At 43.5% G+C, this 21,006-nt stretch overlaps 1 protein-coding gene across 1 annotated transcript in view; it reads right to left on the bottom strand.

Annotated features, from left to right (window-relative positions):
• The window catches only part of GABRG3 (gamma-aminobutyric acid type A receptor subunit gamma3), a 536,650-nt gene extending 516,419 nt beyond the window's left edge, over nt 1–20,231 (bottom strand). The window contains exons 1-2 of the mRNA XM_077807124.1: nt 20,179–20,231; nt 15,457–15,605 (exon numbers count right to left, since the gene is read on the bottom strand). Of these exons, the coding sequence (XP_077663250.1) occupies nt 15,457–15,605; nt 20,179–20,231 (202 nt within the window). The remainder of the gene's footprint in view (nt 1–15,456; nt 15,606–20,178) is intronic.
• Nucleotides 20,232–21,006: the final 775 nt, after the last annotated feature.

Here is a 21,006-nt window from a genome sequence, read left to right as displayed (position 1 = left end):
TACAGCAAGTACCTCATGCCTGGTAAACATATCATTCCTTCACCAAACAGCTGCATTCTAGCATGTTGTCCTAACTGGTAACACATCATGCTTCAGGCACACTCTTAAAAGGGAAGGTCTGGCACATGTTGTAATATGCTGTACCATTGAGACCAGGTCCTCCTCTGGTGTAAATGGGCATAGTTCCACCAACTGCATGAGTTTTACCTTTCACATACCCAGCATTTCTACTAAAGGACTAAAGCTTTTTGTTTATTTTGCGGACTCTAATGAAGCTACACTGGTTTACACCAGATTAAGATTTTACAGAATGTGTTTTGTGTTAATCTAGTATTGTCAGGTCATACACATTTATACAAAACGATGATGTCAGCACATTTTCCTGATTCACAGGAGCCTTTTCCACGTCTCAGTAACTTCTCTGAACAATACCAGTATCCATCGGCAGTTATTGATGCAGTGCTCAGTTGGTTGGGCTCAGTGTATTGTCTTTAGATTTACAAAATTAGACTTTCTCACATCCAGTTGGTTTTGAAGCAACATATTCATTGTAGCGGAGACAGACCAAGAATAGATTATACTGATTTTACCAACATAATTGGAGTGCTACTTCAAACATGAGGAACACGCGAGTGCTTTGCCCAGGTAATTGTTTATTTCCCAGTTCACCCTTTCACTGACCTTCCGTAGCAAAATATAGCAGCTGCTGCTGTTACGCATGTTGGGGGTGATTTACCATTGTTGGTTAGGGATCCCAGGCAGCAAAGCTTCTGCATGGGGTGGCTGGGAAATCCAACTTTCTTCCCTCCAAGATTCTCCGGTTGTTCCTATTTAAATCTGGTTCTATCCCACACTCTAGCCACCTTTCCAGGAGTGCCCGGGAATGTGAATTATCCAGGGAGCACAAATGGCACTTGTGTTCTTTCCATTCACTCCCTCCTGCACCCTAAATGGCTGCCACATGCTATGTTTCCAACTCCTTGCAGGAGAGAAGACAGCTTTTATTCCTTTCCCTTCCCCGACTCTGTTCAAAGGGTTAGTCTTCCAAGAGGTAATTATGCCTGTTTTAGGCATAGTCCTCTCTTTCTCCACTACTTTGCATAGACTGCGAGCTCTTTGGGAAAGAAACCATCCTGTTCTGTGTTTGTGCAGTGCCTAACACAATGGGGCTACGGGTCCTAAGTGCTACTGTAATAGTTATATTAAAAAACCCATCTTAAATCCCTCTCTTCTTCCCACATGAAGATTCCTCTTGATATCTGTGATGCTGGCAGACCAGGTCCCAGCTCATGCCAAGGCCCCAGGCCTCACTGAACACTGACAGATGCATAGCTGGAAAACTGTCTGGCTTACCTGTGTTAAAATAGATGTTAAGTTGATAAGAATGTGTTTAGTGTTTAGACCTTATGAATGGCTTGTAGGATGCTTCATGCATTACTCTCACTTATCTGTATACCATGTTATAGAGCGATAGCAAACATTTGCATTGTAAACCTCTAATTGTGTAACTCACCAAACAGGAAAAAAGCATTAATTAAAGTACTCGCCCTGCACAAAAAAAGGCCCATTGAAAACAAAGGAGCCATTGTGTAGCATCAAAGGACAGAGACCTTGTTGATTGCATTCCTCACTCACTCTAAGAAGGGGAGATCTGCATATGAACTCATTCCATCAGTTTGGGCTCTGAGGTGAAGGGAATAAAAATCCCTGACAAGGAGAAACTCGGTTCTCTTTGCTGCTTGGACTGTAAAGGGGCAAGAATCGCCAAGCATAAGCAAAAGACCCCTTGGCTGTTTTTGGCTGGGTTAGCCCCAAAGGACATATAGAGTCTATTTATGATAGCAGTTTCTATTATCTGTTGAAAGTTAGGAGTGATACTTATTTGAGTGTGTGTGTGTTACTTTCTTTAATCTTGTAAATAACATTTCTTCTCTTAGTTAATAAAATCTTTAATTTATTACAGGACTAGCTACAGGTGTTGTGTTTGGTTTGAGATCTCAGATACAACTGATCAGGGGTAAGTGACTGGTTCTTTGGGACTGGGAGTAACCTGAATATTGTTGTGATTTTTGGTGTAAGGGATCATATCACATAGCCAAGCTTGCCTGTGTGGCAAGATAGACAGGAATGTCCAAGGGGACTGTCTGTGGCTCCATGGTAAGATTATTATAGTGCTTTGGGAGTTCACATTTATGACTGGGTTGGTGAACTCTAATTATAGAACATACCACCAGTTTAAGGTTGTTGCCCTGCTTCTTAACAGTCTGCCCTGGGGTTGGCACTCTTGCTCCTGAGTCACTCCAGATAGCGTGACAATAGCATCTCTAGTACTTACACACTTGCTTGCTCTAGAAGTGTAACTAGAAGGAATTGCAAAAAGAAAAGGAGTACTTGTGGCACCTTAGAGACTAACAAATTTATTTGAGCATGAGCTTTCATGAGCTACAGCTCACTTCATCGGATGACTGGATGGAATTGGGAGAACGGAGGAACTGGGAGAACTGGGGTGTATATGTGATCCTGGATTGACAACTCACGTCTTCTTGCTTCCTTGTAGGGGACGCCTCAGTGTCGTCTGTCTTTGTCATAGGAGGCCCCAAGAGAAGCCTAGCAGTGATTAGTAATAATTTTATCTGCTCCAAGAGAGATATGACAAAGCTGTCTCTCCAATATGATCTAGAAAATATTTTGATCTGTGGTGCAGTCAGCAGCTCCCTACCATTATGTCTGGGATGGCATAGCTGGAGCTGATTTAAAGAATCAGGTCTGGCAATCAGCAGCTGACAGAAATCGAGGCAAACCAAACAGAAGCAGTAGTTTGTAGTGCACTTCAGGGTGCATTTTTGTTTGGCACTCCAGGAAGGCTGAACAGGTTGAGGAAAGACTCCAATATAGTTTGAGCAGTAAAGATTATAATTTGTATAGTGCTTACAATGCAGTTCTAGTCTAAAGACTGATTTAGTAAAAGTGCTGTCTTCTCCGTTAACAGATCTGCTCTCTGTGTGTCTTCAGAAACTGCTTACTTTAGTTACAATCAGATGTATTTAAATTCTTTTTTTCCCTGTAAATCCTTGTGAAGCCAGCACAGCAAAGAGTGACAGAGATGGATCTGATTCCTCCTTGCACATCGTCAACAGAATATCTTACCAATTTCCATTAGCTACACTTGTGCAAACCCACTAAAGGCAAATGGGAGTTGCACAGCTGGCTAAGGGGCTATTTCTGCCTGCAGAACCTTTCCTACTAGTCATGAAAAGGCAAAGGGGGAGGAAAGAACGCAACTGGACGAATAATCCAGGTTGAGTTTGTGGGGCCAACATTTTTACTTTTAAATGGAGCACATTGGTTGGGACTCATGGGTACCCAAGGGATGGGTACCAGAAACTGTGAAGGCTCAACTATACAAAGGGAATGGAGGAGGCAGCCAGGGGGCTAGTGCTTGTGCAGAGGAGATGGGAACCCAGACAGTGGTGGAATGAGGTGGTGAGTCTTTAAACAACACAAACATAAGGCCTTGAGCACTCGAGAGCCTGCCCTTGTAGGACTGTCTACCTAGCTCCACCAATACCAATGCTAGCATAAGTGGGACGAGACTCAAATCTGCTAGTTAAAGAGAGCATTGTCCCCATGTTTGAGACAGCCCTCATGAACTATATTTGTAAAATCAGTATAATCCATTCTTGTTTTTTTCTCAGCTAAAATGGATTCATGAATGAATTTCCTTGAAGTCAATTCCTTGCCCACTTGTAATTTTTTAATTACAACTTATAAAACCAGCTCTTGTGAAGAAAAGCAATAATAAAACAAGGTGATAAACTATCTCAGGTACACAAGGCCACCTTTGCATGTGGCAAGAACTGATCCCTTTTAAATCTTTGGCCAAGTGCTAGAAAACATGAAACCCCCACGCCCATGAATGGTGGCTGTGAGCCATGGGAACCTCTAACTAGTAGCTTTAGGGGCAATCCACAAAGGAACTTAAATCCCATTTTTAGACATCACTGAGATTCACAAAACTCCTGCTTGGCTGCCACCTAACCCTTTAGGCACCTAAAGTCAGTCAGCACCTAAGTTTTTGCTTCTGGACACGTTCACACGTCCCTATCTCCCACCTGAGCATGCAGACTGCGGCCTCGTTCTAGGCGCTCAGATGCCTGTCTCCTGCCTAAGCCACAGAACTATTCACAAACTGGGGGAAGATTGCATGCTGGAGCCTGATCTGGTAGGCATGCCTAGGGGGAATTACCACAAGACTACAAATATTCCTATATGGGTCTCCCTCCATTTTTCTTGTTGAAGGTGTTCCATTTTTAATTAAATGTTCCTTTAAATATTAAGTGGGCTAGAGTTAGAATGACTCTGTAGTCCAGAGTTGGTTGATTCATCCCTGTTCAAATCCCTTCTCCCCCACAGGAGGAGTGGGGAATTGAGCTAGACATCTCCTACATCCTAGGTGAGTACCCTATCCACAAGGCCAGGGGTTCTCAAATTGTACATTGGGACCCCAAAGTGGGTCGCAATGCCGTTTTAATGGAGTCGCCAGGGCTGGTGATAGACTTGCTGGGGCCTGGGGCCAAAGTCTGAGCCCCACCTCCCAGGCCGAAGCCTAAGCCCCACCACCCAAGGCTGAAGCCAAAGTTCCCTGCCTGCAGCTGAATCTCTTGGGCTTTCGCTTTTCCCTCTCTTCCACCCGGGGCTGTGCAGCTCAGATGGGCTCAGGCTTCGGTCTCCCCTCTTGGGGTTGTGTAGTAATTTTTGTTGTCACAAGTGGGTCACGGTGCAATGACGTTTGAGGACCTCTGCACTCGGCAACAGGTTATAAGGGGGAGTCTTCTCCCAGCTGTATTCTTTTGGGCTGCAAACATGATTTAGTGGAGGGAACCAAATACTTATGTTCCCCCCAATTCATGACTTGCTAGCAGAAATAGGTGCCTCTTTGCAGCCTGGACTTAGGTGCTGAACTCAGAGAGGGGCAGGGCTTAGTACACACCTCTCTGGTCAGCATTTCCCATTGGCTATCTTAAGGACTCTTATTATTTATCCACAATGGAATGGTTTCAACAGGAGAGATGGAGGGAGCCCCTTGCCCCATTCTATATCCCAGTGGTTAGGGCACTCAAGTGAGAGGTCTTAGATCCATGTTCAAATCTCTTCTCTTCCTGAGGTGGAGGGGGGAGTTGCACTGGGGATCTCTCACATCCCCAGTGAGTACCCTAAGCACTAGGCTAAAAGTTACGTGGGAGGGCTAACAACAACAAGCATAGGCCAAGAGAGTGTTTGCAGCTGAGATTCCCAAGAAGAGGGAGGTGCCTCCCTCCAGCCTGAACGTAGGTGCTGAACAATCTGAGCTTAGGGCACCCTGCTTGCCTTGGCATCTCCTATTGGATACTTACGGTGAAGAGCCACCTCATGTGCCGGCTTTTGTGAATCCCATTCTTAGGTCCCTCTCCCTGCCCATTCATTGTATAGGGAGTGTAGGCACATGTTACAGGCTTTGTGAATTCCACCGATTTCTGAAGTGCCTAAACATTCGGCATAGTGATGCTGAGTGTTGCATACCTAAGTTCCTTTGTGAATCGAGGCCATGGTGTTCTGCAAACTGTAGTTCCCTAGGTGGGCTGGGGTAAGTCATTGTGTTGCTGGAATACTAATATGTGACTGAGAAAATTGGTGAATGTGGTTTTAAGAAATATTCTTTGTATTAAAATATGGTGAGAGTTGGTAGAGTTGGTCAGGAAATGGTTTTTGTTCCCACAAAAAAGAAATGACGACAATAAGATTTCATTTACAAAAACCTGATTTTTTTTAAACTATAAATATTTCCCATAGAAATTCCCATTTTCACGAAAAAGCCATTCTGCCATTTTGCCAAAAAGAGATTTGCATGAAAAATGTGAACACTTCTAGTTCTTGCATCACATATAGCTTTCTTCTAAATGAATGAATGAAGAAGGAGGCTTTACTACACTTGGGTGGGTGGTGGATAATGGGCTGTCTATAAAGAAGGCTGATTTGAAAAAACAAGGATGTCTTGTCTTGCATAGGCGTGCTGGGAGCTACATGAGTAGTGAGAAGCCTGGGTCTAGTAGTAAACATCAGGCTGCTATTTATCCTGATTATCTGTTAGGTAATTCCTTCAACAGGATAATCATAATCTCTTATTTTGTATAAGTCTCCTGTCAGCTTTAGAGTTTTAAACAAAGAAACTTTAAGAAGGTGAATAGAAGTTAAGCATGTGGATAAATGTCTACCAAGTCCTGCATGTGAATCCACACATACGGACCCTAGAGCTCACAGAGTATCCTATTGGCCACAGGGCTCACACCTGACTGCAGGATCAGGGCTTTCCTCCCTGCTAGTGTCTCCTTTACAGAAGAAGGAAGGCCCCATAAAAAATCCCTCAAATTAACATATAAACAATATTGTAATTTAAAACAACAATAACTGTTTAATACATGCCAGAAAACAACTCCCATCTTGCAAGCCCTTCTTTTCTGCTCAGATCTGTTTTTCCTCTGGTGAAAGTGCTAGGCTCATAGAGAAGTGCCTACCCATTGTCACTAATCAGAGAGACTCTTACAGACAGTCTGTGTCTGTTAGGTCTTCTATTTCCTCCCATTTGGGCAGATCTGATTCCTGTTATGTATAGCAGTAATTGTCATTTTATAGTTTGTAAAACATGTAATTCATTTTCCTTGCATTACATTTTTTTTTAAAGAGAGGGAAACATTTAGGGGAAAAATCCATTCAGTGTCTTCATTCATACTTCAACATAACAGAAAAATTACATGCCCACTTTACAGCCCAGACTGAGTGCGGAATGGGCAATCTTGCTCACTAATGTAATGAGGAGATATGTTCTAATCTCCATTTCAGAGTGGAGGGATTTGAGCCCCTTAGTTCTTCTAAGAAAGGTTTATCTCTGGACAGGAGCCATGAATAAGGCTCCAGTCCTGCAAATGCGTACATAAGAGCTAGGTCTTATTATTTATGTATTTCTTTTGCATGTGGTTACCTTTACTCACGTGGGCAGCTCAACTGACTTGAGGAAAGTTAAGCATGAGCACAAGTGTTTGCTGGCTTAGGACACAAGACTCCCATCCTGCAATTGACGGCATGTGCACAGAATTGTGCCTGCACAGTGGCCCACTGAAGTCCATTGGGTTTTATGAAGGTTGTCTGCTAATAGTTATAGGGGTGTATGCTAATAGTTATATAAGCTTCTTAAATTTGTAAGAAGCTTTGTTGACAGAAATCATTGGCCCATATGTAGAATAACTTGAGTGTATGAGCATTAAAGAACCAATAATGCTGTTGAAGATTTTTTTCTGACCTGAGACAAAAGGCGAAACAAGAGTTCAGGGAGCTTGTGTGGTGTCATAGAAACCCAGAATGGTGTTATAGATTTGCTCTTCACAGGTGTAAATGCTTGGGTTTTTTATCCTAGATCTCCTCTCCCTCCATTCCTACTGACTGTTAGGATATAGATATTCAGGCCTGTCTGTAAAGGCCTGTACTTTAAGAATTTAGGTGTATTCTTATCACTTGGCTAGTTAGAGGTATAAAAGAAAGAATCAAAATCACTGTCTGCCAATGTAAGGTCCTTCTCTTAGTGTGACAGTCTGGGGCCCTGTTCTTAGGCTAAGGCCTTTGGCTAAGCGACAGAGGCAGCCATAAGCTGGGAAGCGACTGGTCACATCCTCACATTCCAAAGTAGTCACATTGAAAGAAGGTGCTATTGGGCTGTTAGGAATACAATCCTGTCCTGATAGTGCCTATCAGCTCCAGAGAAAGGGAAGTGCCTAGAAAATGTAAAAGAAAACTTAGTTTGATAGCATCCTGTCTGGCAAGAACTCACTTATCAATACTGGGATGTGAAATCCTCACTTCTGTATTGTCTTGCCATTATAGTTCCCACTTTGCTATTGTTTGTCTGTATAATCTCTGTCTGGTTCTGTGATTGTTCCTGTCTGCTGTATCATTAATTTTGCTGGGTGAAAACTAATTAAGGTGGTGGGATATAATTGGTTACATAATCATGTTACAATATGTTAGGATTGGTTAGTTAAATTTCAGGAACATGATTGGTTAAGGTATAGCTAAGAATATTACTATATAAATTAGGGGCAAACAGGAAGTAAGTTGGGATTCGGAAATAAGGAAAAGGAACTTGTATTTAAGCTTGCTGGAAGTTCACCCCAATAAACATCGGATTGTTTGCACCTTCGGACTTCGGGTATTGTTGCTCTCTGTTCATGTGAGAAGGACCAGGGAAGTGGGAGAGTGAAGGAATAAGCTCTCTAACACTGACCATTCTCCCCATCTCTCTTCAAGCTGTTTCCCAGACAGGGTTCCCCTCTGCCCCAAAGAAGATTCAAGCAGACCACAGAACATTTGGACATTCTTATAATTTGGGGGTGCCATATCATCAGTCCTCCGTGGTTTCTGTTCCATCTACGAATTCAAAGATTTTTGCTGCACACAGTAGCACACTTAACGCTCCCGCTGATGTTATTGCTGTCCTGGGATTTGAGTGAAATCTCCTTGAAGCTGGTGGATGTAACAGCAACCCTTCATCCATGCAAAATATACAAAACCATTAAGATCATTTATGGAATGAGAGAACTGAAACAAGAAGAGCTACTACCCAAACTACAGGCCACATCTGAGCTATGTGTGGAGAGGGGTTTCACTGTGGGAAGAATGTGTTTTGTTTTTGGTGGAGCTTTGTGTGAGAAGAGATGCACCAGAGAAGCTCACAGAGAAGCAGCAGAAAGCCAAGGTGACATCAGGACAACCACTGGGAGTGTAGGCCTGAGAAAAACCCTAGCGAGGGAGACCTTTTGGGGTAGAGTGCTGGTCTGAAAGAGGCTTGGAATTATAAGCAAAGAGACTGTCTTCTGATGTTTGATTTCTGCTTTGTTCAATGTACATTCTTTGTAAATAAACAGGGTTGTATCAAAGAAATACCTGACTCCAGCATCAACTTCTCCTCCTAAGAGAAACAACCTGTAGGACCCCATATATTGGTTAACTGCTCAAGTCAAGAGAGGTAATATTATTTTTCAGGCTATAGAAACACCAGGTACTCGAGATGAAATCAAAGTAATCATGAGAAACCTGTGGTCTCATCAGCAGTGGTGAAGAAGTAGACGTGAAAAGAATCACATACAACTCTTATAAATGTACAGTGGCCTCAGGTGAGGGGGAAGAATGGAAGATGCATAGGCCCTCATGAGGGTCCAGCTACATCACCCTGGCAGGTAGCACTAGATAGTCATTACTGCAGTGTTAGAAATGGATGGGAGGCTAAGGGCTCTGGAGAGTAGCAAGAGGCTCAATTTGCTTTTTTAAGCCACAAGTCTGGGTGCATCGGGGATCTTTCTGTGGGCCAATGTTAAAAACATACACAGTTTGAGCGGATGTTACTGTCAAATGTTATGGAACACCTCTATGTTGTAAACTTGGAGAGGTGATGAGATGTTCCTGACCCTACCCTCCTTTCTCACTTGGAGGTGCTCTCTCTACTATCTTCTCTTCTGCCTGCCCCTGTTCCCCTCACACCATTCTCAATCTCCTCTCTTTCTTGCAACATCCACAGTTTCTCTCTTTTTTTTTTTTTGTCCTTACCTTCTCTCTTTTGTCCTCTCACATCCCTTTCCTCTTATCTCTTATTCTCATCCTTCCTTTGCCCCTCACTCTCTCCTCCTGCCCACACAGACTTCCTGTGGTTAGGGAGGAGCACTACATGCCCCACTGCATACTGAGCAAGTCCTATTATGTGAAGTTTCTCCCTTGTATGACTTTCACCAACCATAAAAGAAACAGACAGCATGTTATCTTCTAGATATAAAATTACTTCAGAGAACACAGTGACTCTCCCTGTAAGGTGTAACAAATTATACTTCTGAAGCAATGAAGCCTTCTCTGATCTCTGCATGTGTGTCCAAGATGAACTTTTTACATGTAAAAATGAGATCTAAACAATATAATAAAACTAGCTTCATTTTTCCAGGTTTCAGAGTAGCACCCGTGTTAGTCTGTATTCGCAAAAAGAAAAGGAGGACTTGTGGCATCTTAGAGATGCATCCGATGAAGTGAGCTCACAAAAGCTTATGCTCAAATAAATGTGTTAGTTTCTAAGGTGCCACAAGTCCTCCTTTTCTTTCATTTTTCCAGACACTTCTAAAAATTGAAAACCAGTCACGGACTAAACTGGACATAAGATGATGGGAAATAAAGTGACATTAAAATAAACTAATTTCAAAGGGCATATCTTTTGTCATGTGCTACTGAGTTTCTTTGGTGTTTAAAAATATTAGCTATATTAGTAGGCAAGTTAGTATTGTTTGATTAAAAACCTCTATGGGAATGACAAAATGTGACCAATTAATGGGGTATAAGTGAGGTTTAGGCTGTCTGGATTTCAGGCTGCATTATTGTAAATCTCACTCAGTGGCCTATTGCTTTGTCAGTTATTTCACTTGTTGTTAGATAAACAAATATGAAGTTAACTCATATTAGGGCCAATATTTATACTCAAACTAAATGTCAGAGCTTAATCCTGTATGTTGGGGAAAATCCTGTTCCTCTGGTAAGGTCTGACCTTACTCCATAACCAGATATGCACTTGGGCTAGAGTCTCAAAGGGGATTTAAGTGTTGCAGTGCTCAGTGTGGCAATGCCTAACTCCTATGCATGGAATTGACAGCCCTGAGTTAGACACCTAGGCTCCCTATGCATTGTCTGGGAAGAGTTAGATGCTAAGAAAGGGATGTCAGAATGCTGAGCAGGGAGCCACCTAAGCTAGCCAGGAATGAAATGCTAAGGAAGGGGTGGTGCTTACGGCCCAGATTCCCCAAGGGATTTAGGGAACTAACCAACAGGCCAGAAGGAGGTACCAGTCTCTGATCAGGATTCACAGATGTGAACCCTCTCCTGGAGTTAGGCACCTGAGCCAAATCAGCCCTTTCTTGTTAAGAGAGCCACCATCCATTATAACCAATAGTGCCGAGGTGAGGGCACTAGGATGGGGGTGAGTCAGTGTCAAGTCCCTGCATTAATGAACAGTGAGAGTGGAACAGCTTCAAGAGGAGGGACTGGGAGCCCCCCGAACTATATCATAGCCTGGTGGTTAGGGCACCTGCCTGGGAGATGGAGGGTCCACATGAGGCAGTTTAGGGCTTTGCACTTGATCTCCCACATCCCAGGTAAGTGCCCTGACTATTGGGTATAATAGTGGGACACACATGCCAGCCAGCCCCCAAACTTCTCATCCCCTATCATCCTTTGTGAGGATTAGGTATGCTCAGAGTCTGCCTATTGACTCAAGCCCTGCAAGCAAGGTAGATGGGGAAATGCCTAGTTTGACAATCCTACCAGGGCTTAGGCATGAACTTGGGGTGCCAAGCAACTCAGCAGCCTCAGGATTTAGTTTGTGTGTGCCTAATGGCAGAAATCAGCTTGCTGGCTTCAGTGAATTCCATTTTTAGAGGCCCAGCTCTCCCCACACAATGCCTGGGGAACCTGGCTACTGAGCTTGGGACTGGGAATTCCACTAGGCAGCAGGATACCAAGGGATACCAAGCATTGTAGTGCCTAAGTCCCTTTGTGACTCTAGCCATTAGGGCTTGATGCAAAGCCCACCGCAGTAAATGGGAGATTTTCCTTTGATTTTAGTGGGATTTGGAGCAGGCCCTTGAGCATCCGGCTGTGGGAGAGGCTTCAAAGCACGGTGGAGGCACTTTCCAGGTAAGAGCCAAGGCATCCTGCTCCTTAAGCTTGGTACTGTTTGCACCAATAACTTGCCCCAGAGCAGGTATTGTTAGTCCCATGACTGTGGCTAGGAGTAAGTGTGTGGCCCAGATGCTAGACATTTTTATCAGTCCTCTGCTATAAACTGTTAATTTAGGATGTTCTTTTTTTCTATTCAGAAAATAATTATTGCTCTGACATAATGGGAAAACTGCCAAATACAACAGTTAAAACCCAAACCTTTGGAAGCTGTGATGCTTAAACCTCTCCCAAGTGTGCAGCAATAGGAGACTAGGGTCAGATGTACCACTAGTACAGTATTGCTTTTATTATGAAGTCCCAAGTGGTACCTTTGATTTAGATACCTCCTGTAAAAGCATCAGAGAGGTGATGCCCTGTAGCACCTCTGCCTAATGCCTGCGTCAGACACTTCCCCTCACCTAGATCCAGTGCCTGCAGACATGTTGTCCTGTCTCACAGCTCTGAGGGTGGGTTTGGAAAGATAGTGACTTTGCCATATTTTCCAGCAGTGTTAGCCTCCTGTGCATTTAGATCCCCTGCAGGTCACTTAATAAGGGCATTATTCCTGGCTGGGATGCAATGTGACAGTTTGAGTATTAAAACACTTGAAATATGTCATGTGGGAACTCAGAGCCCATGGGCAGAGTATAAGACCATAGATCATTTCACTGTATGAGCTTTATGCTGTGCCAATCACACACACATAACCTTCTTCCACTTACAATCCTCTTCTCCCTCTGCTTTTGGAATGAGAATTTCAAATATGGGTGCCCAAGTTTAGGTGCCAAAGTCCACCTAAATAGGTCCCTGAAGACATTGTCTGGCACTTTTGAAATTCAGACCACCAGCAGCTCCCATTAACTTCCCTGGGAGCTATTGGGTACTTAGCACTTTTGACAATCAGACCACCTATTAAAGAGCCTAATTTTAGGGCTCTATTATCAAAAATCTTGGCCTTGGCATAAAGAACTGGAATAACCAAGTAGAGAGCAAAGTTGCATAGAATGGTGAGTAGCCACTGCTCTATTAAACATAGGAAATGTTGAACAAATGAAAAGCCCCTGATGAGTAGTCTGTTGTACCCCAGTACAGATTTAACTCTGTGTCTATCGTCAGTTTAACTTCCGCTTGGATACTGAACATTGTATTCGACCCAGTGGTATATTCAGTATCTTATCAAAAAAAGAAAAGGAGTACTTGTGGCACCTTAGAGACTAACCAATTTATTTGAGCATAAGCTTTCATGAGCTACAGCTCACTTCATCGGACTCTGTGTATATAATGTCTTCTGCAGTTTCCACAGTATGCATCCGATGAAGTGAGCTGTAGCTCACGAGAGCTTATGCTCAAATAAATTGGTTAGTCTCTAAGGTGCCACAAGTACTCCTTTTCTTTTTGCGAATACAGACTAACACGGCTGTTACTCTGAAACCTGTCAGTATCTTATGTAACTCCAATTTTTTCTTAATATTCCAAACTGTGTGCTTTCTCTTTTATGCCCCATGATGTCTAATGCATTTTACCCCCTGATGCCTTTGAGACAGATACCACAGTTAAGGTAGGAGGATTTATATACTACATTTATCTATCTCAAGCAAAATGTTTATCTTTGGAAGCTCTTAAGAGAAAATTTAGCTTAGCTCTTTTCCTTAGTTCACACACTTTGACATTAGGAGCTTTGTATGCTCTGGCTTAGTAAAGCCACCCATGACTGTGCTCTATGGGAGAGGAAGGGGTGATATTGCAGTACTGGCCTGGGATGCAGAGGCTTGGGTTCAATATCTGATCCTCCCTCTTGTTCTTCTTGTTTGACCTTGGGCAAGTGCCTCATCTGTAAAATAGCAATATTACTTCCCTTCATCACAGGGCTGGTGGGAGGGTAAGTTAATTAATGGTCAGGGAGTACTTTGTTGCAGGACTGAAATTATGAGAACCCAATACATAAACTCAATTGACAGAATCCAGAACTGTAAATGCTTTATCCCATGCTGTGTAATGCAACTACTTTATCGAAAACAAGATTTGTGACTGTTTAGGGGGAGAGATAATGGGAATTATTTAGGCAATAAATGACCTTTTCAATGTTGGAGAAAATATATGACCACTACTAATCTTATGGAGGCTCACTCCCCGATTCTGAATTATTATCTCACCCCCCCAGAAGCATATCATCGTTTATCCTGTTCATTCGGGTCTGTGTCGGAGAAATGATTTATCTCCAAAGTTAGTGATCTGAGGACAGGTTGTAGAAAGCAAACTGAACTATCAGTCCCAACATTTCTTGATGTTACTGATGGCTGGGAAACTTGTTCCTGCTGCAGCTCGGAAGAACATGATTCCATCGGGTATTAAAGATTTGCTGAAACCAGTCTAGCAAATTAGGGAGATGGAAAGATTAACTGTTGCTGTACAGTACAAGCACAAACTTCTATCAGTTATGCTCTTTTCCAACATGATGGAAATATCACTGTAATTACTAATTAAAGAACCCTATGCAGAGATGTTCTAGTAGTATGGGATAGATTTTATTAGAATTGTACTAGTGCCTAGCTGGTTGGCACTTCTAATTACAATAAGGACTGAGCACAGGGAGCTCCTACTCATCTCTAAACTGACCAAAACAGAGAACTTCTAGAGGGTACATTAAATACACTTGCTGTCACTGCATTTCTGTTTGTACTCCGGGGTAAAGATTATCTCCCTGATTTCTCTGTAAAAATCTATCAATAGTAGAGCATGTACCGTTGGGCATTTTAGGTTAATTCCCTCACCGTTTTTGTTCCTCTACCTATACATGAGGAGAGGGAAATTAAAAAGATAAATTGACTCTTTATCTCTCTCTCTCAAAGTGTGCATAACCATAAGGGATGGTAAAATGGGAGCTAGAACTATATATATATATATATGATATTGTTATGGAAGAAAAAAGTCTTGCTGTATACAGGCAAATGAGTCAAAAGAATTGATTATAGAAAGATATCTGTTGGTTCTTATCTAATCCAATTCCCATCACATATCCATATTGCCACTAGACTCCCACATTCCATCTGATCACCCGGGAGACATTTCCCCTCGTTTCTGATTGGAAGATTTAGGAAACCCCCCACAAGCTGCCCTTTCATCTTCTCGGAGGCAAATCCAGCCCCCTCCTTCTGAGCTGCAGGAGGCCCCTTGGCAAGGGAACTTATTTAGTTATACAGCACTGTTGGAAGGGGGCTGGATATGAGTCCGCTGGGCTTCTGTTGCTGTTTTTGTTGGGTTTGCGGACTGCTGTTTTAATCATTTGTCAGGATACACAGAGAGCTTTTTTGTCTTGTGTACTCAAATGGAAATAAATATATTCCTGACTCTGCCAATGACCAGTCATATAATCCTGGACAAGCCATTTAATATTTCTGTCCACCAAACTTCCCCTCTGTAAAACAGCTCTAATCATGTTAAGCTTCCTCCAAAGGGTGCTGTGAGAATTAGTATTTGTAAATTGCTATAAAATGCTAGGATTGAATACCTACATTAGAACTGAGCCTGAACCAAAAGCCTGGACCTGAACATTCCTGAACTTCGTCAAAGTTTGGATCCAGATCTTATCTTTGCAAATCAAGCCCATCATTAATAGAAACACAAAATATTTCTATCTAGATATTGGTGTATCTTTTCTACAGAAAGAAACAGAGGACTCACTTCCAATGTCTGGCCGTAGCTTTTTGTCATATTCCCTCAGCAACTTGTTTAATATGAGAGTCGCATCTGTGTCTTGAGTTTTTGGAGCTAATACCCATTTCTGGTTGCCTGTTACATCTTCATATTCATCCTCTTCAACCTTTCTGGAACTGCAATACAAAAATAAAATGTTATGTTACATAAATAAAATCTGAATTTACATTAACTAAATCTCAACAGGCACTCAAGAAGTTTGGGTTCTTTATTCTGTTTCAGCTATCTAGTTTTAGAAGTATTTTGTTAAAGGAGGCATTTATTGCCAGAAGTGAAAGAGACCTTGTAAGGGGCACGAACTGAAAATAATTATATAATCCATCTCACACCACTGATTTCTCATAGGAACTTCAATCTGTGGATTAATGCAGGGAGCAGACTAGATCACTTTTTTTGAAAAATCAGCAGATTAACTGATAGGTAACTGGTAACTCACTGGTGTCTGGGTAACTGGTAACAGAATTCTAAGGTGGGTAAACATCCTGTAGTATTATACTGACTCCTTCAACACAGCTGATTCATCTCTTGCACAGCAGGCTAATAAGAATATTAAAAATTCAGCTCTTTTAATACTTCCTGATCATTTCATTCTATTAATAAATTATTACGCTATCAATGTTTTTTTTTTTAATTTCAGAACTTAATGCATTACAAGGGTTAGAATTAAGAAGATACTTCTTGAATGTAATATGAATTATCACAAGTACATAAATATGTTGCATAAGTCTCTTTGAATCTCAGAGTCCAAGCCATTCTGGTTTTATAGTTCTGTACTTTGGGCATTTCAGGAGCTAAGATTCCTCTTTCTACAAGAGGTAGATTATCTTTGTTACGTGACTAAAGCATTAAAATAAGTTGACAACTAATAATTGTCCAGAAACTTTAGCTAATGCCAGTGGTGCTGGAACTAAGAATGCGGGAGGTGCAGCTGCACCCCCTGGCTTGAAGTGGTTTCCGTTATATACAGAGTTTACAGTTTGGTTTAATGGCTCTCAGAACCCCCACTATAAAAATTATTCCAGCACCCATGGCTAGCACAGAATGTGGCTGAACATACAGTACTGTTTTCACACATGGGAATCCATTTTCATCTGTCCTACCAGTTGCTTTCTTAGTGCAATGCAAAATGTTGACTTGAATCTCTAAAGTCTTATGGTTTGGGTTTCAATATCTTAGAGACCACATCTACTTTATCCATCACATTTGAGAACATCTGGGACACAGACTGTCATGAGATTTTCATATATGCAGCTGGAAGAAGGATGATCTCAGTGGTGAAACTTTGGGCCTGATTCTCCATAGCCTTCTACTTTGCATATGCCATTCTGATTTGGTGTAATTTTACTCCCATTTTGCAAAGTGTGAAGGACTACGCAAGGTGCAAAGCAGTGGAGAATCAGATGCATAGGCCATATGTACATTAGAGATTTGCCCAGATTAGAGCTATCTGTAAAGCCCCATCAGTGCAAGCCCCAAATAAAGACAAGGCTATAGACTCTTAAACTTGCTTTCTCCCATTCCTTCAGTACCAATTTCTTGATCTTCTGGGGCTCATTGCAAGTCTAAACTCTTTGCTCAGGCTTTTTATGAAGGGATGAGTTGAATTAGGTCTAGAATTTATTTGTATTTCTTCTTTGGTGGGTTCAGGAGTACTTTGGGAGGGGTGTGGATTATTATTTTTATTGTCTGTGATGGGCACCATGTATAAATAGAAAAACATCCACAATTATCATAGTGAATAAAGATTTTATTCAGGGTACCATTCTCCAAATCCTTCAAAGAATATACCATATATAAAGGGGGTTTTTTTGGGCGGGGGGGGGAGCAGTTTTTTCCCTGTTCAAGTGAAGCCTATATAGAATTATTTCTAAATGGAGCTACTGGGAGTTCTATGTGTGGAAGACTTGTAGGATGAAGCCTGAAAGATATAGAACTAAATGTGGGAGAGGGAAGCATTTTAAATAATGAAACTTTATTTCCTGGGGCACAAGCTATAACTTTCAGCTCCTCTTGCTCATTGCGGTCACTCAATCCAAGGTTTTTTTTTTTCCTTTGAGACTCCTGATAAGCCAAATATTTGTAATGCAACATTTTCAGAATGATTCTCAAACATGCACTATTTTTAGATACACATTTCTTGGGTCTAGCAATTAATGATCTGCATTGTTGGGTGAATTATGAATGAAAACCAGGCCTTTTGGCAAATTCTGTCCTGAGCTGTACCCTTGCCATTCCATTAAAGGAATCAGGTTGCACGGGTGTAAATGAGGGCCATGTTCATTCTAGCACATTGATTTTGTATAGTGGTTCACATTTTAGATATTAGCTTCTTTAAAACTCATAATGAACAATAATCTAACACTTGCCAGATATTTTAAATCTTCTTCCTCCGGTAAATAGTTTCCCGGAAAGCTATATCCTGGAGGTGTGTGTTTTCTTCTCCATGCTTGATTGCAACTGGAGGTTGGGAGAGGTACCTAAATTTTCAGAGTAATTCATGCTAACTACAGTGATGTGCATTATGTATATCTTTACAGGCACTTTTATTACCTTTATGTATGTGCTCCTAAACCAATAGGCTCCTACTGAGCATTTAGGATGCACTGTCATAGCTAAACTGCTTAGTCCCCACTCCCAAGAGAGACAACCACATTCCAAGACTTTCCAACAGCCACAGGAAAAGAGGGGCTGTTTTCTTCCTATGTTGAGAAATGGAAAGCAGAGCTGTCGCCCCTCCAAGTTCTTATTATGTAACACTCGCTTTTTTTTTGGTTTTACTGTGAGAGGAGCAAACCAAACCACACCGTGGTGCACTCCCCAAGAAAAACACAACAGAGAAGGAAGCTTGAAATGCTATAGGAAGGCGTTTTCTTTAACGGGTAAAAGTTGCCTGGAGCCTCAGTTTCTAGATCTTGCCATCTGCTCTGAAGAGCTGACAGTAATAAACAATGAGGTAACCATGGGCTGGGGTGGGGGAGGTTGGAGGAAAAATTGTGTCTGCGGGGAATGAGTGAGGTGAGCGGAGAAGGGGTTTGAGAAGCACTCTCTCTCCCCAGGGTTTGGTTTACAGAGAAAAAGTCTGAATGTCCACGTAATCAGGAATTCAGCATTTCAGGTTGAAAATGACTATGAACGAGATTGAGTGTGTGCGTGCGTGGGAGAGAAAGCGAGCAAGTTAACTCCCAGTGTGTCTGCGCCTTTTCACTTCAGTGTGCTGTGTTCAGGGGAGACGCTGGCAGCACTCCCAGCAGCCGGTCCACGGGAGACCTAAGGGTCTGCCAGAAAGTTCGCCGGCGAGAAATGCTGGGCTGGACGTTGGAGTTGAAACTGAGAGTATGCGCGATGCAGATTGCACACCAGCCCTGCCGTGTCAATGACAGGGTATTTACCCCAGCTCTCCTCATCAGAGTTTTCTGAAGAGTTCTTCATGTCCGTTTTTCTCCTCTTAGGTCTCAACCTTTGGTCTCTGTTGTAAGAACTGGCCAATCACCTACGTTTTCAAGTGTTGCACTAAATATTACAGATTAATAATAATCTACCAAGGGGGAGTCTCTGTCACTAAGGGCTTGATCCTGGGAGTGGCTAAGTGCCCTGAACTTTCCTTGGAGAGCCCGATTCTGCAACACTTGCTCACCTGAGTAACTCTTACTCCTGCAGTTCTCCAATTCATTTGAACGGAACTCAAGTGAACAAGGGGTGTTCCTGTGAGGAAGGGTCTGCTGGAGATCAGCTCCCAGCAGACTAAGGAGGGGCAGACTTACAAAGTGCACAATCTCCGGAGGGCCAGGATGACATTTCCATAGTGACGTTTCCCCAGTGGATGGTTGTGTGATTATTAAGGTATTATCATAACCCCTTCATACTATTATCAACGGAAAACCTCCCCGTGGATAACCTCAGAGGAGAAATTTAGGCAATAAAAACCGCTTTGATCTTGCCGAAAAAATCACCATCGCAAGAAATTCAGAGGACCTGTTTGCATCCGTTGCAGGGACAGAACTAGTGAAGCTTGCACTAGCCTTTTGGTGACTTGGTCGTTGGCTTGTCTGAGTTACCTTTCCTAGGCAGAGCTCACCTGCCTCCGGCCAGAGCATCCCGTCCTTCCCTCTCCTGCTTTCCTTGGCTTTCTTGAATCCTTGAGGCAGGTACTTTGAAGACTAAACCCCCGATTGAATGATACTCTTGACCAAGCCACACGCTGCACAGTACATAAAAGAACCGCGCCATGTCTATTAAGTGGGTACAGCTGCAGAGAGAATCCAGTTGGCAACCCTCGGGGCTCGGCTAATTCCAGAACAAGCGAAGTAATGGGGAAACTTTTCGCAGACCCAGGTGAAGCGGAGAGATTTTATCCAACTCCCTGGCAGAAGCCTAAGGATCTCCGTTTCTCTAGCCTTATATTACAATCCTGAGTACAAAAACCTGTCCGAGGTGACGGCTAATGACAGTGAATGGAGGGATGGTGGGGGCTGATAGCAACTAGCTAGTTTAGCTACACTACAGAGCAGGCAGAATACAAATAGTGCAGAGGAAAACGGGGACAAAAGAAGGGGGGGGGGAATAGCCTCCTGTGTCTCTCGGACTAAGTATTTTCCCAACTGTGCGTATGATATTTCAGCATGAGCAAGAAACATTACATGGAAGCATCTGGGAGGAAACACGGGAAGGGGCTGCACAGCGCAGACTTACCAGGCTTGAAACACTGCCAGGAGGAAGAAAAGCACCAGAAGCTTAGCTGACATGATCCGAGCAGGTACCAGGTGCAGCAGGACGGAATAAATGATGCCGGACTTTCACACGCAAAATAATGAGGCGATGGGCTACCGCTCGGATTCTCTCGCTCTCCTGTTGTATTCCCAGCTCTAGCCCGGGGGAGGGAGTGTGTGTGTGTGTGTGAATATCCCCTTTGCACTGCTCCAAAAACCCAAAGCCACACACCCGAGGAGACTCTCCCAGCTCCCAGTGCAAAGCCAGCTCCAGGGGCGGGCAGGTGCTGGGGAGCTCCAGCACTTCCCCTCGCTGGCAGTCACTGGGCTGGAATAAGGTAGCGGCCCCTCCTGCTTGTCAGAGGTGTATTAGCCAGGCACCTTCGGCGGGGAGCAGCGAGCGAGACCAGGCACCACCAGGACAGCAGGCGCGGGGCGGGGAGGCAGGAGCGCCCCAGTGGAGACCCCCCCCCCTCAGCCCGGGCCCTGCCCCGCAGCCAGGCGCGCTCCAGCCCGGACGCAGCGGCGCTGCGAGAGGTGGCTCAGCCCCCAGCCTCTGGGTCCCTGGCCCGGACCCACAGGTACCCCCGGCGTGGCCCGAAAGCAGCAGAGCCCGCCTTCCCCCACCCGCGGCTCCCGCACCGCTAGGCAGGGGGGAGAAGGGAGAGGGAACTCCCTCCCTGGGGCAGTTAAATGACCGCCAGCCGCAGGCTTGGGCTCTGCCCCAGAGCCCCGGCGCGGCTGCTGGTGCTGGGCTGGCCGCGTCCCCGGCGGCGAGTTTGGACAACGGTCGAGGAGGGACCCAAGCCCA

Source organism: Eretmochelys imbricata, chromosome 1, assembly GCF_965152235.1.
Source record: "Eretmochelys imbricata isolate rEreImb1 chromosome 1, rEreImb1.hap1, whole genome shotgun sequence".
NCBI lineage: Eukaryota > Metazoa > Chordata > Testudines > Cheloniidae > Eretmochelys > Eretmochelys imbricata.
The sequence above is the reverse complement of the archived record's forward strand: the minus strand, read 5'-3'. Positions and strand labels throughout refer to the sequence as shown.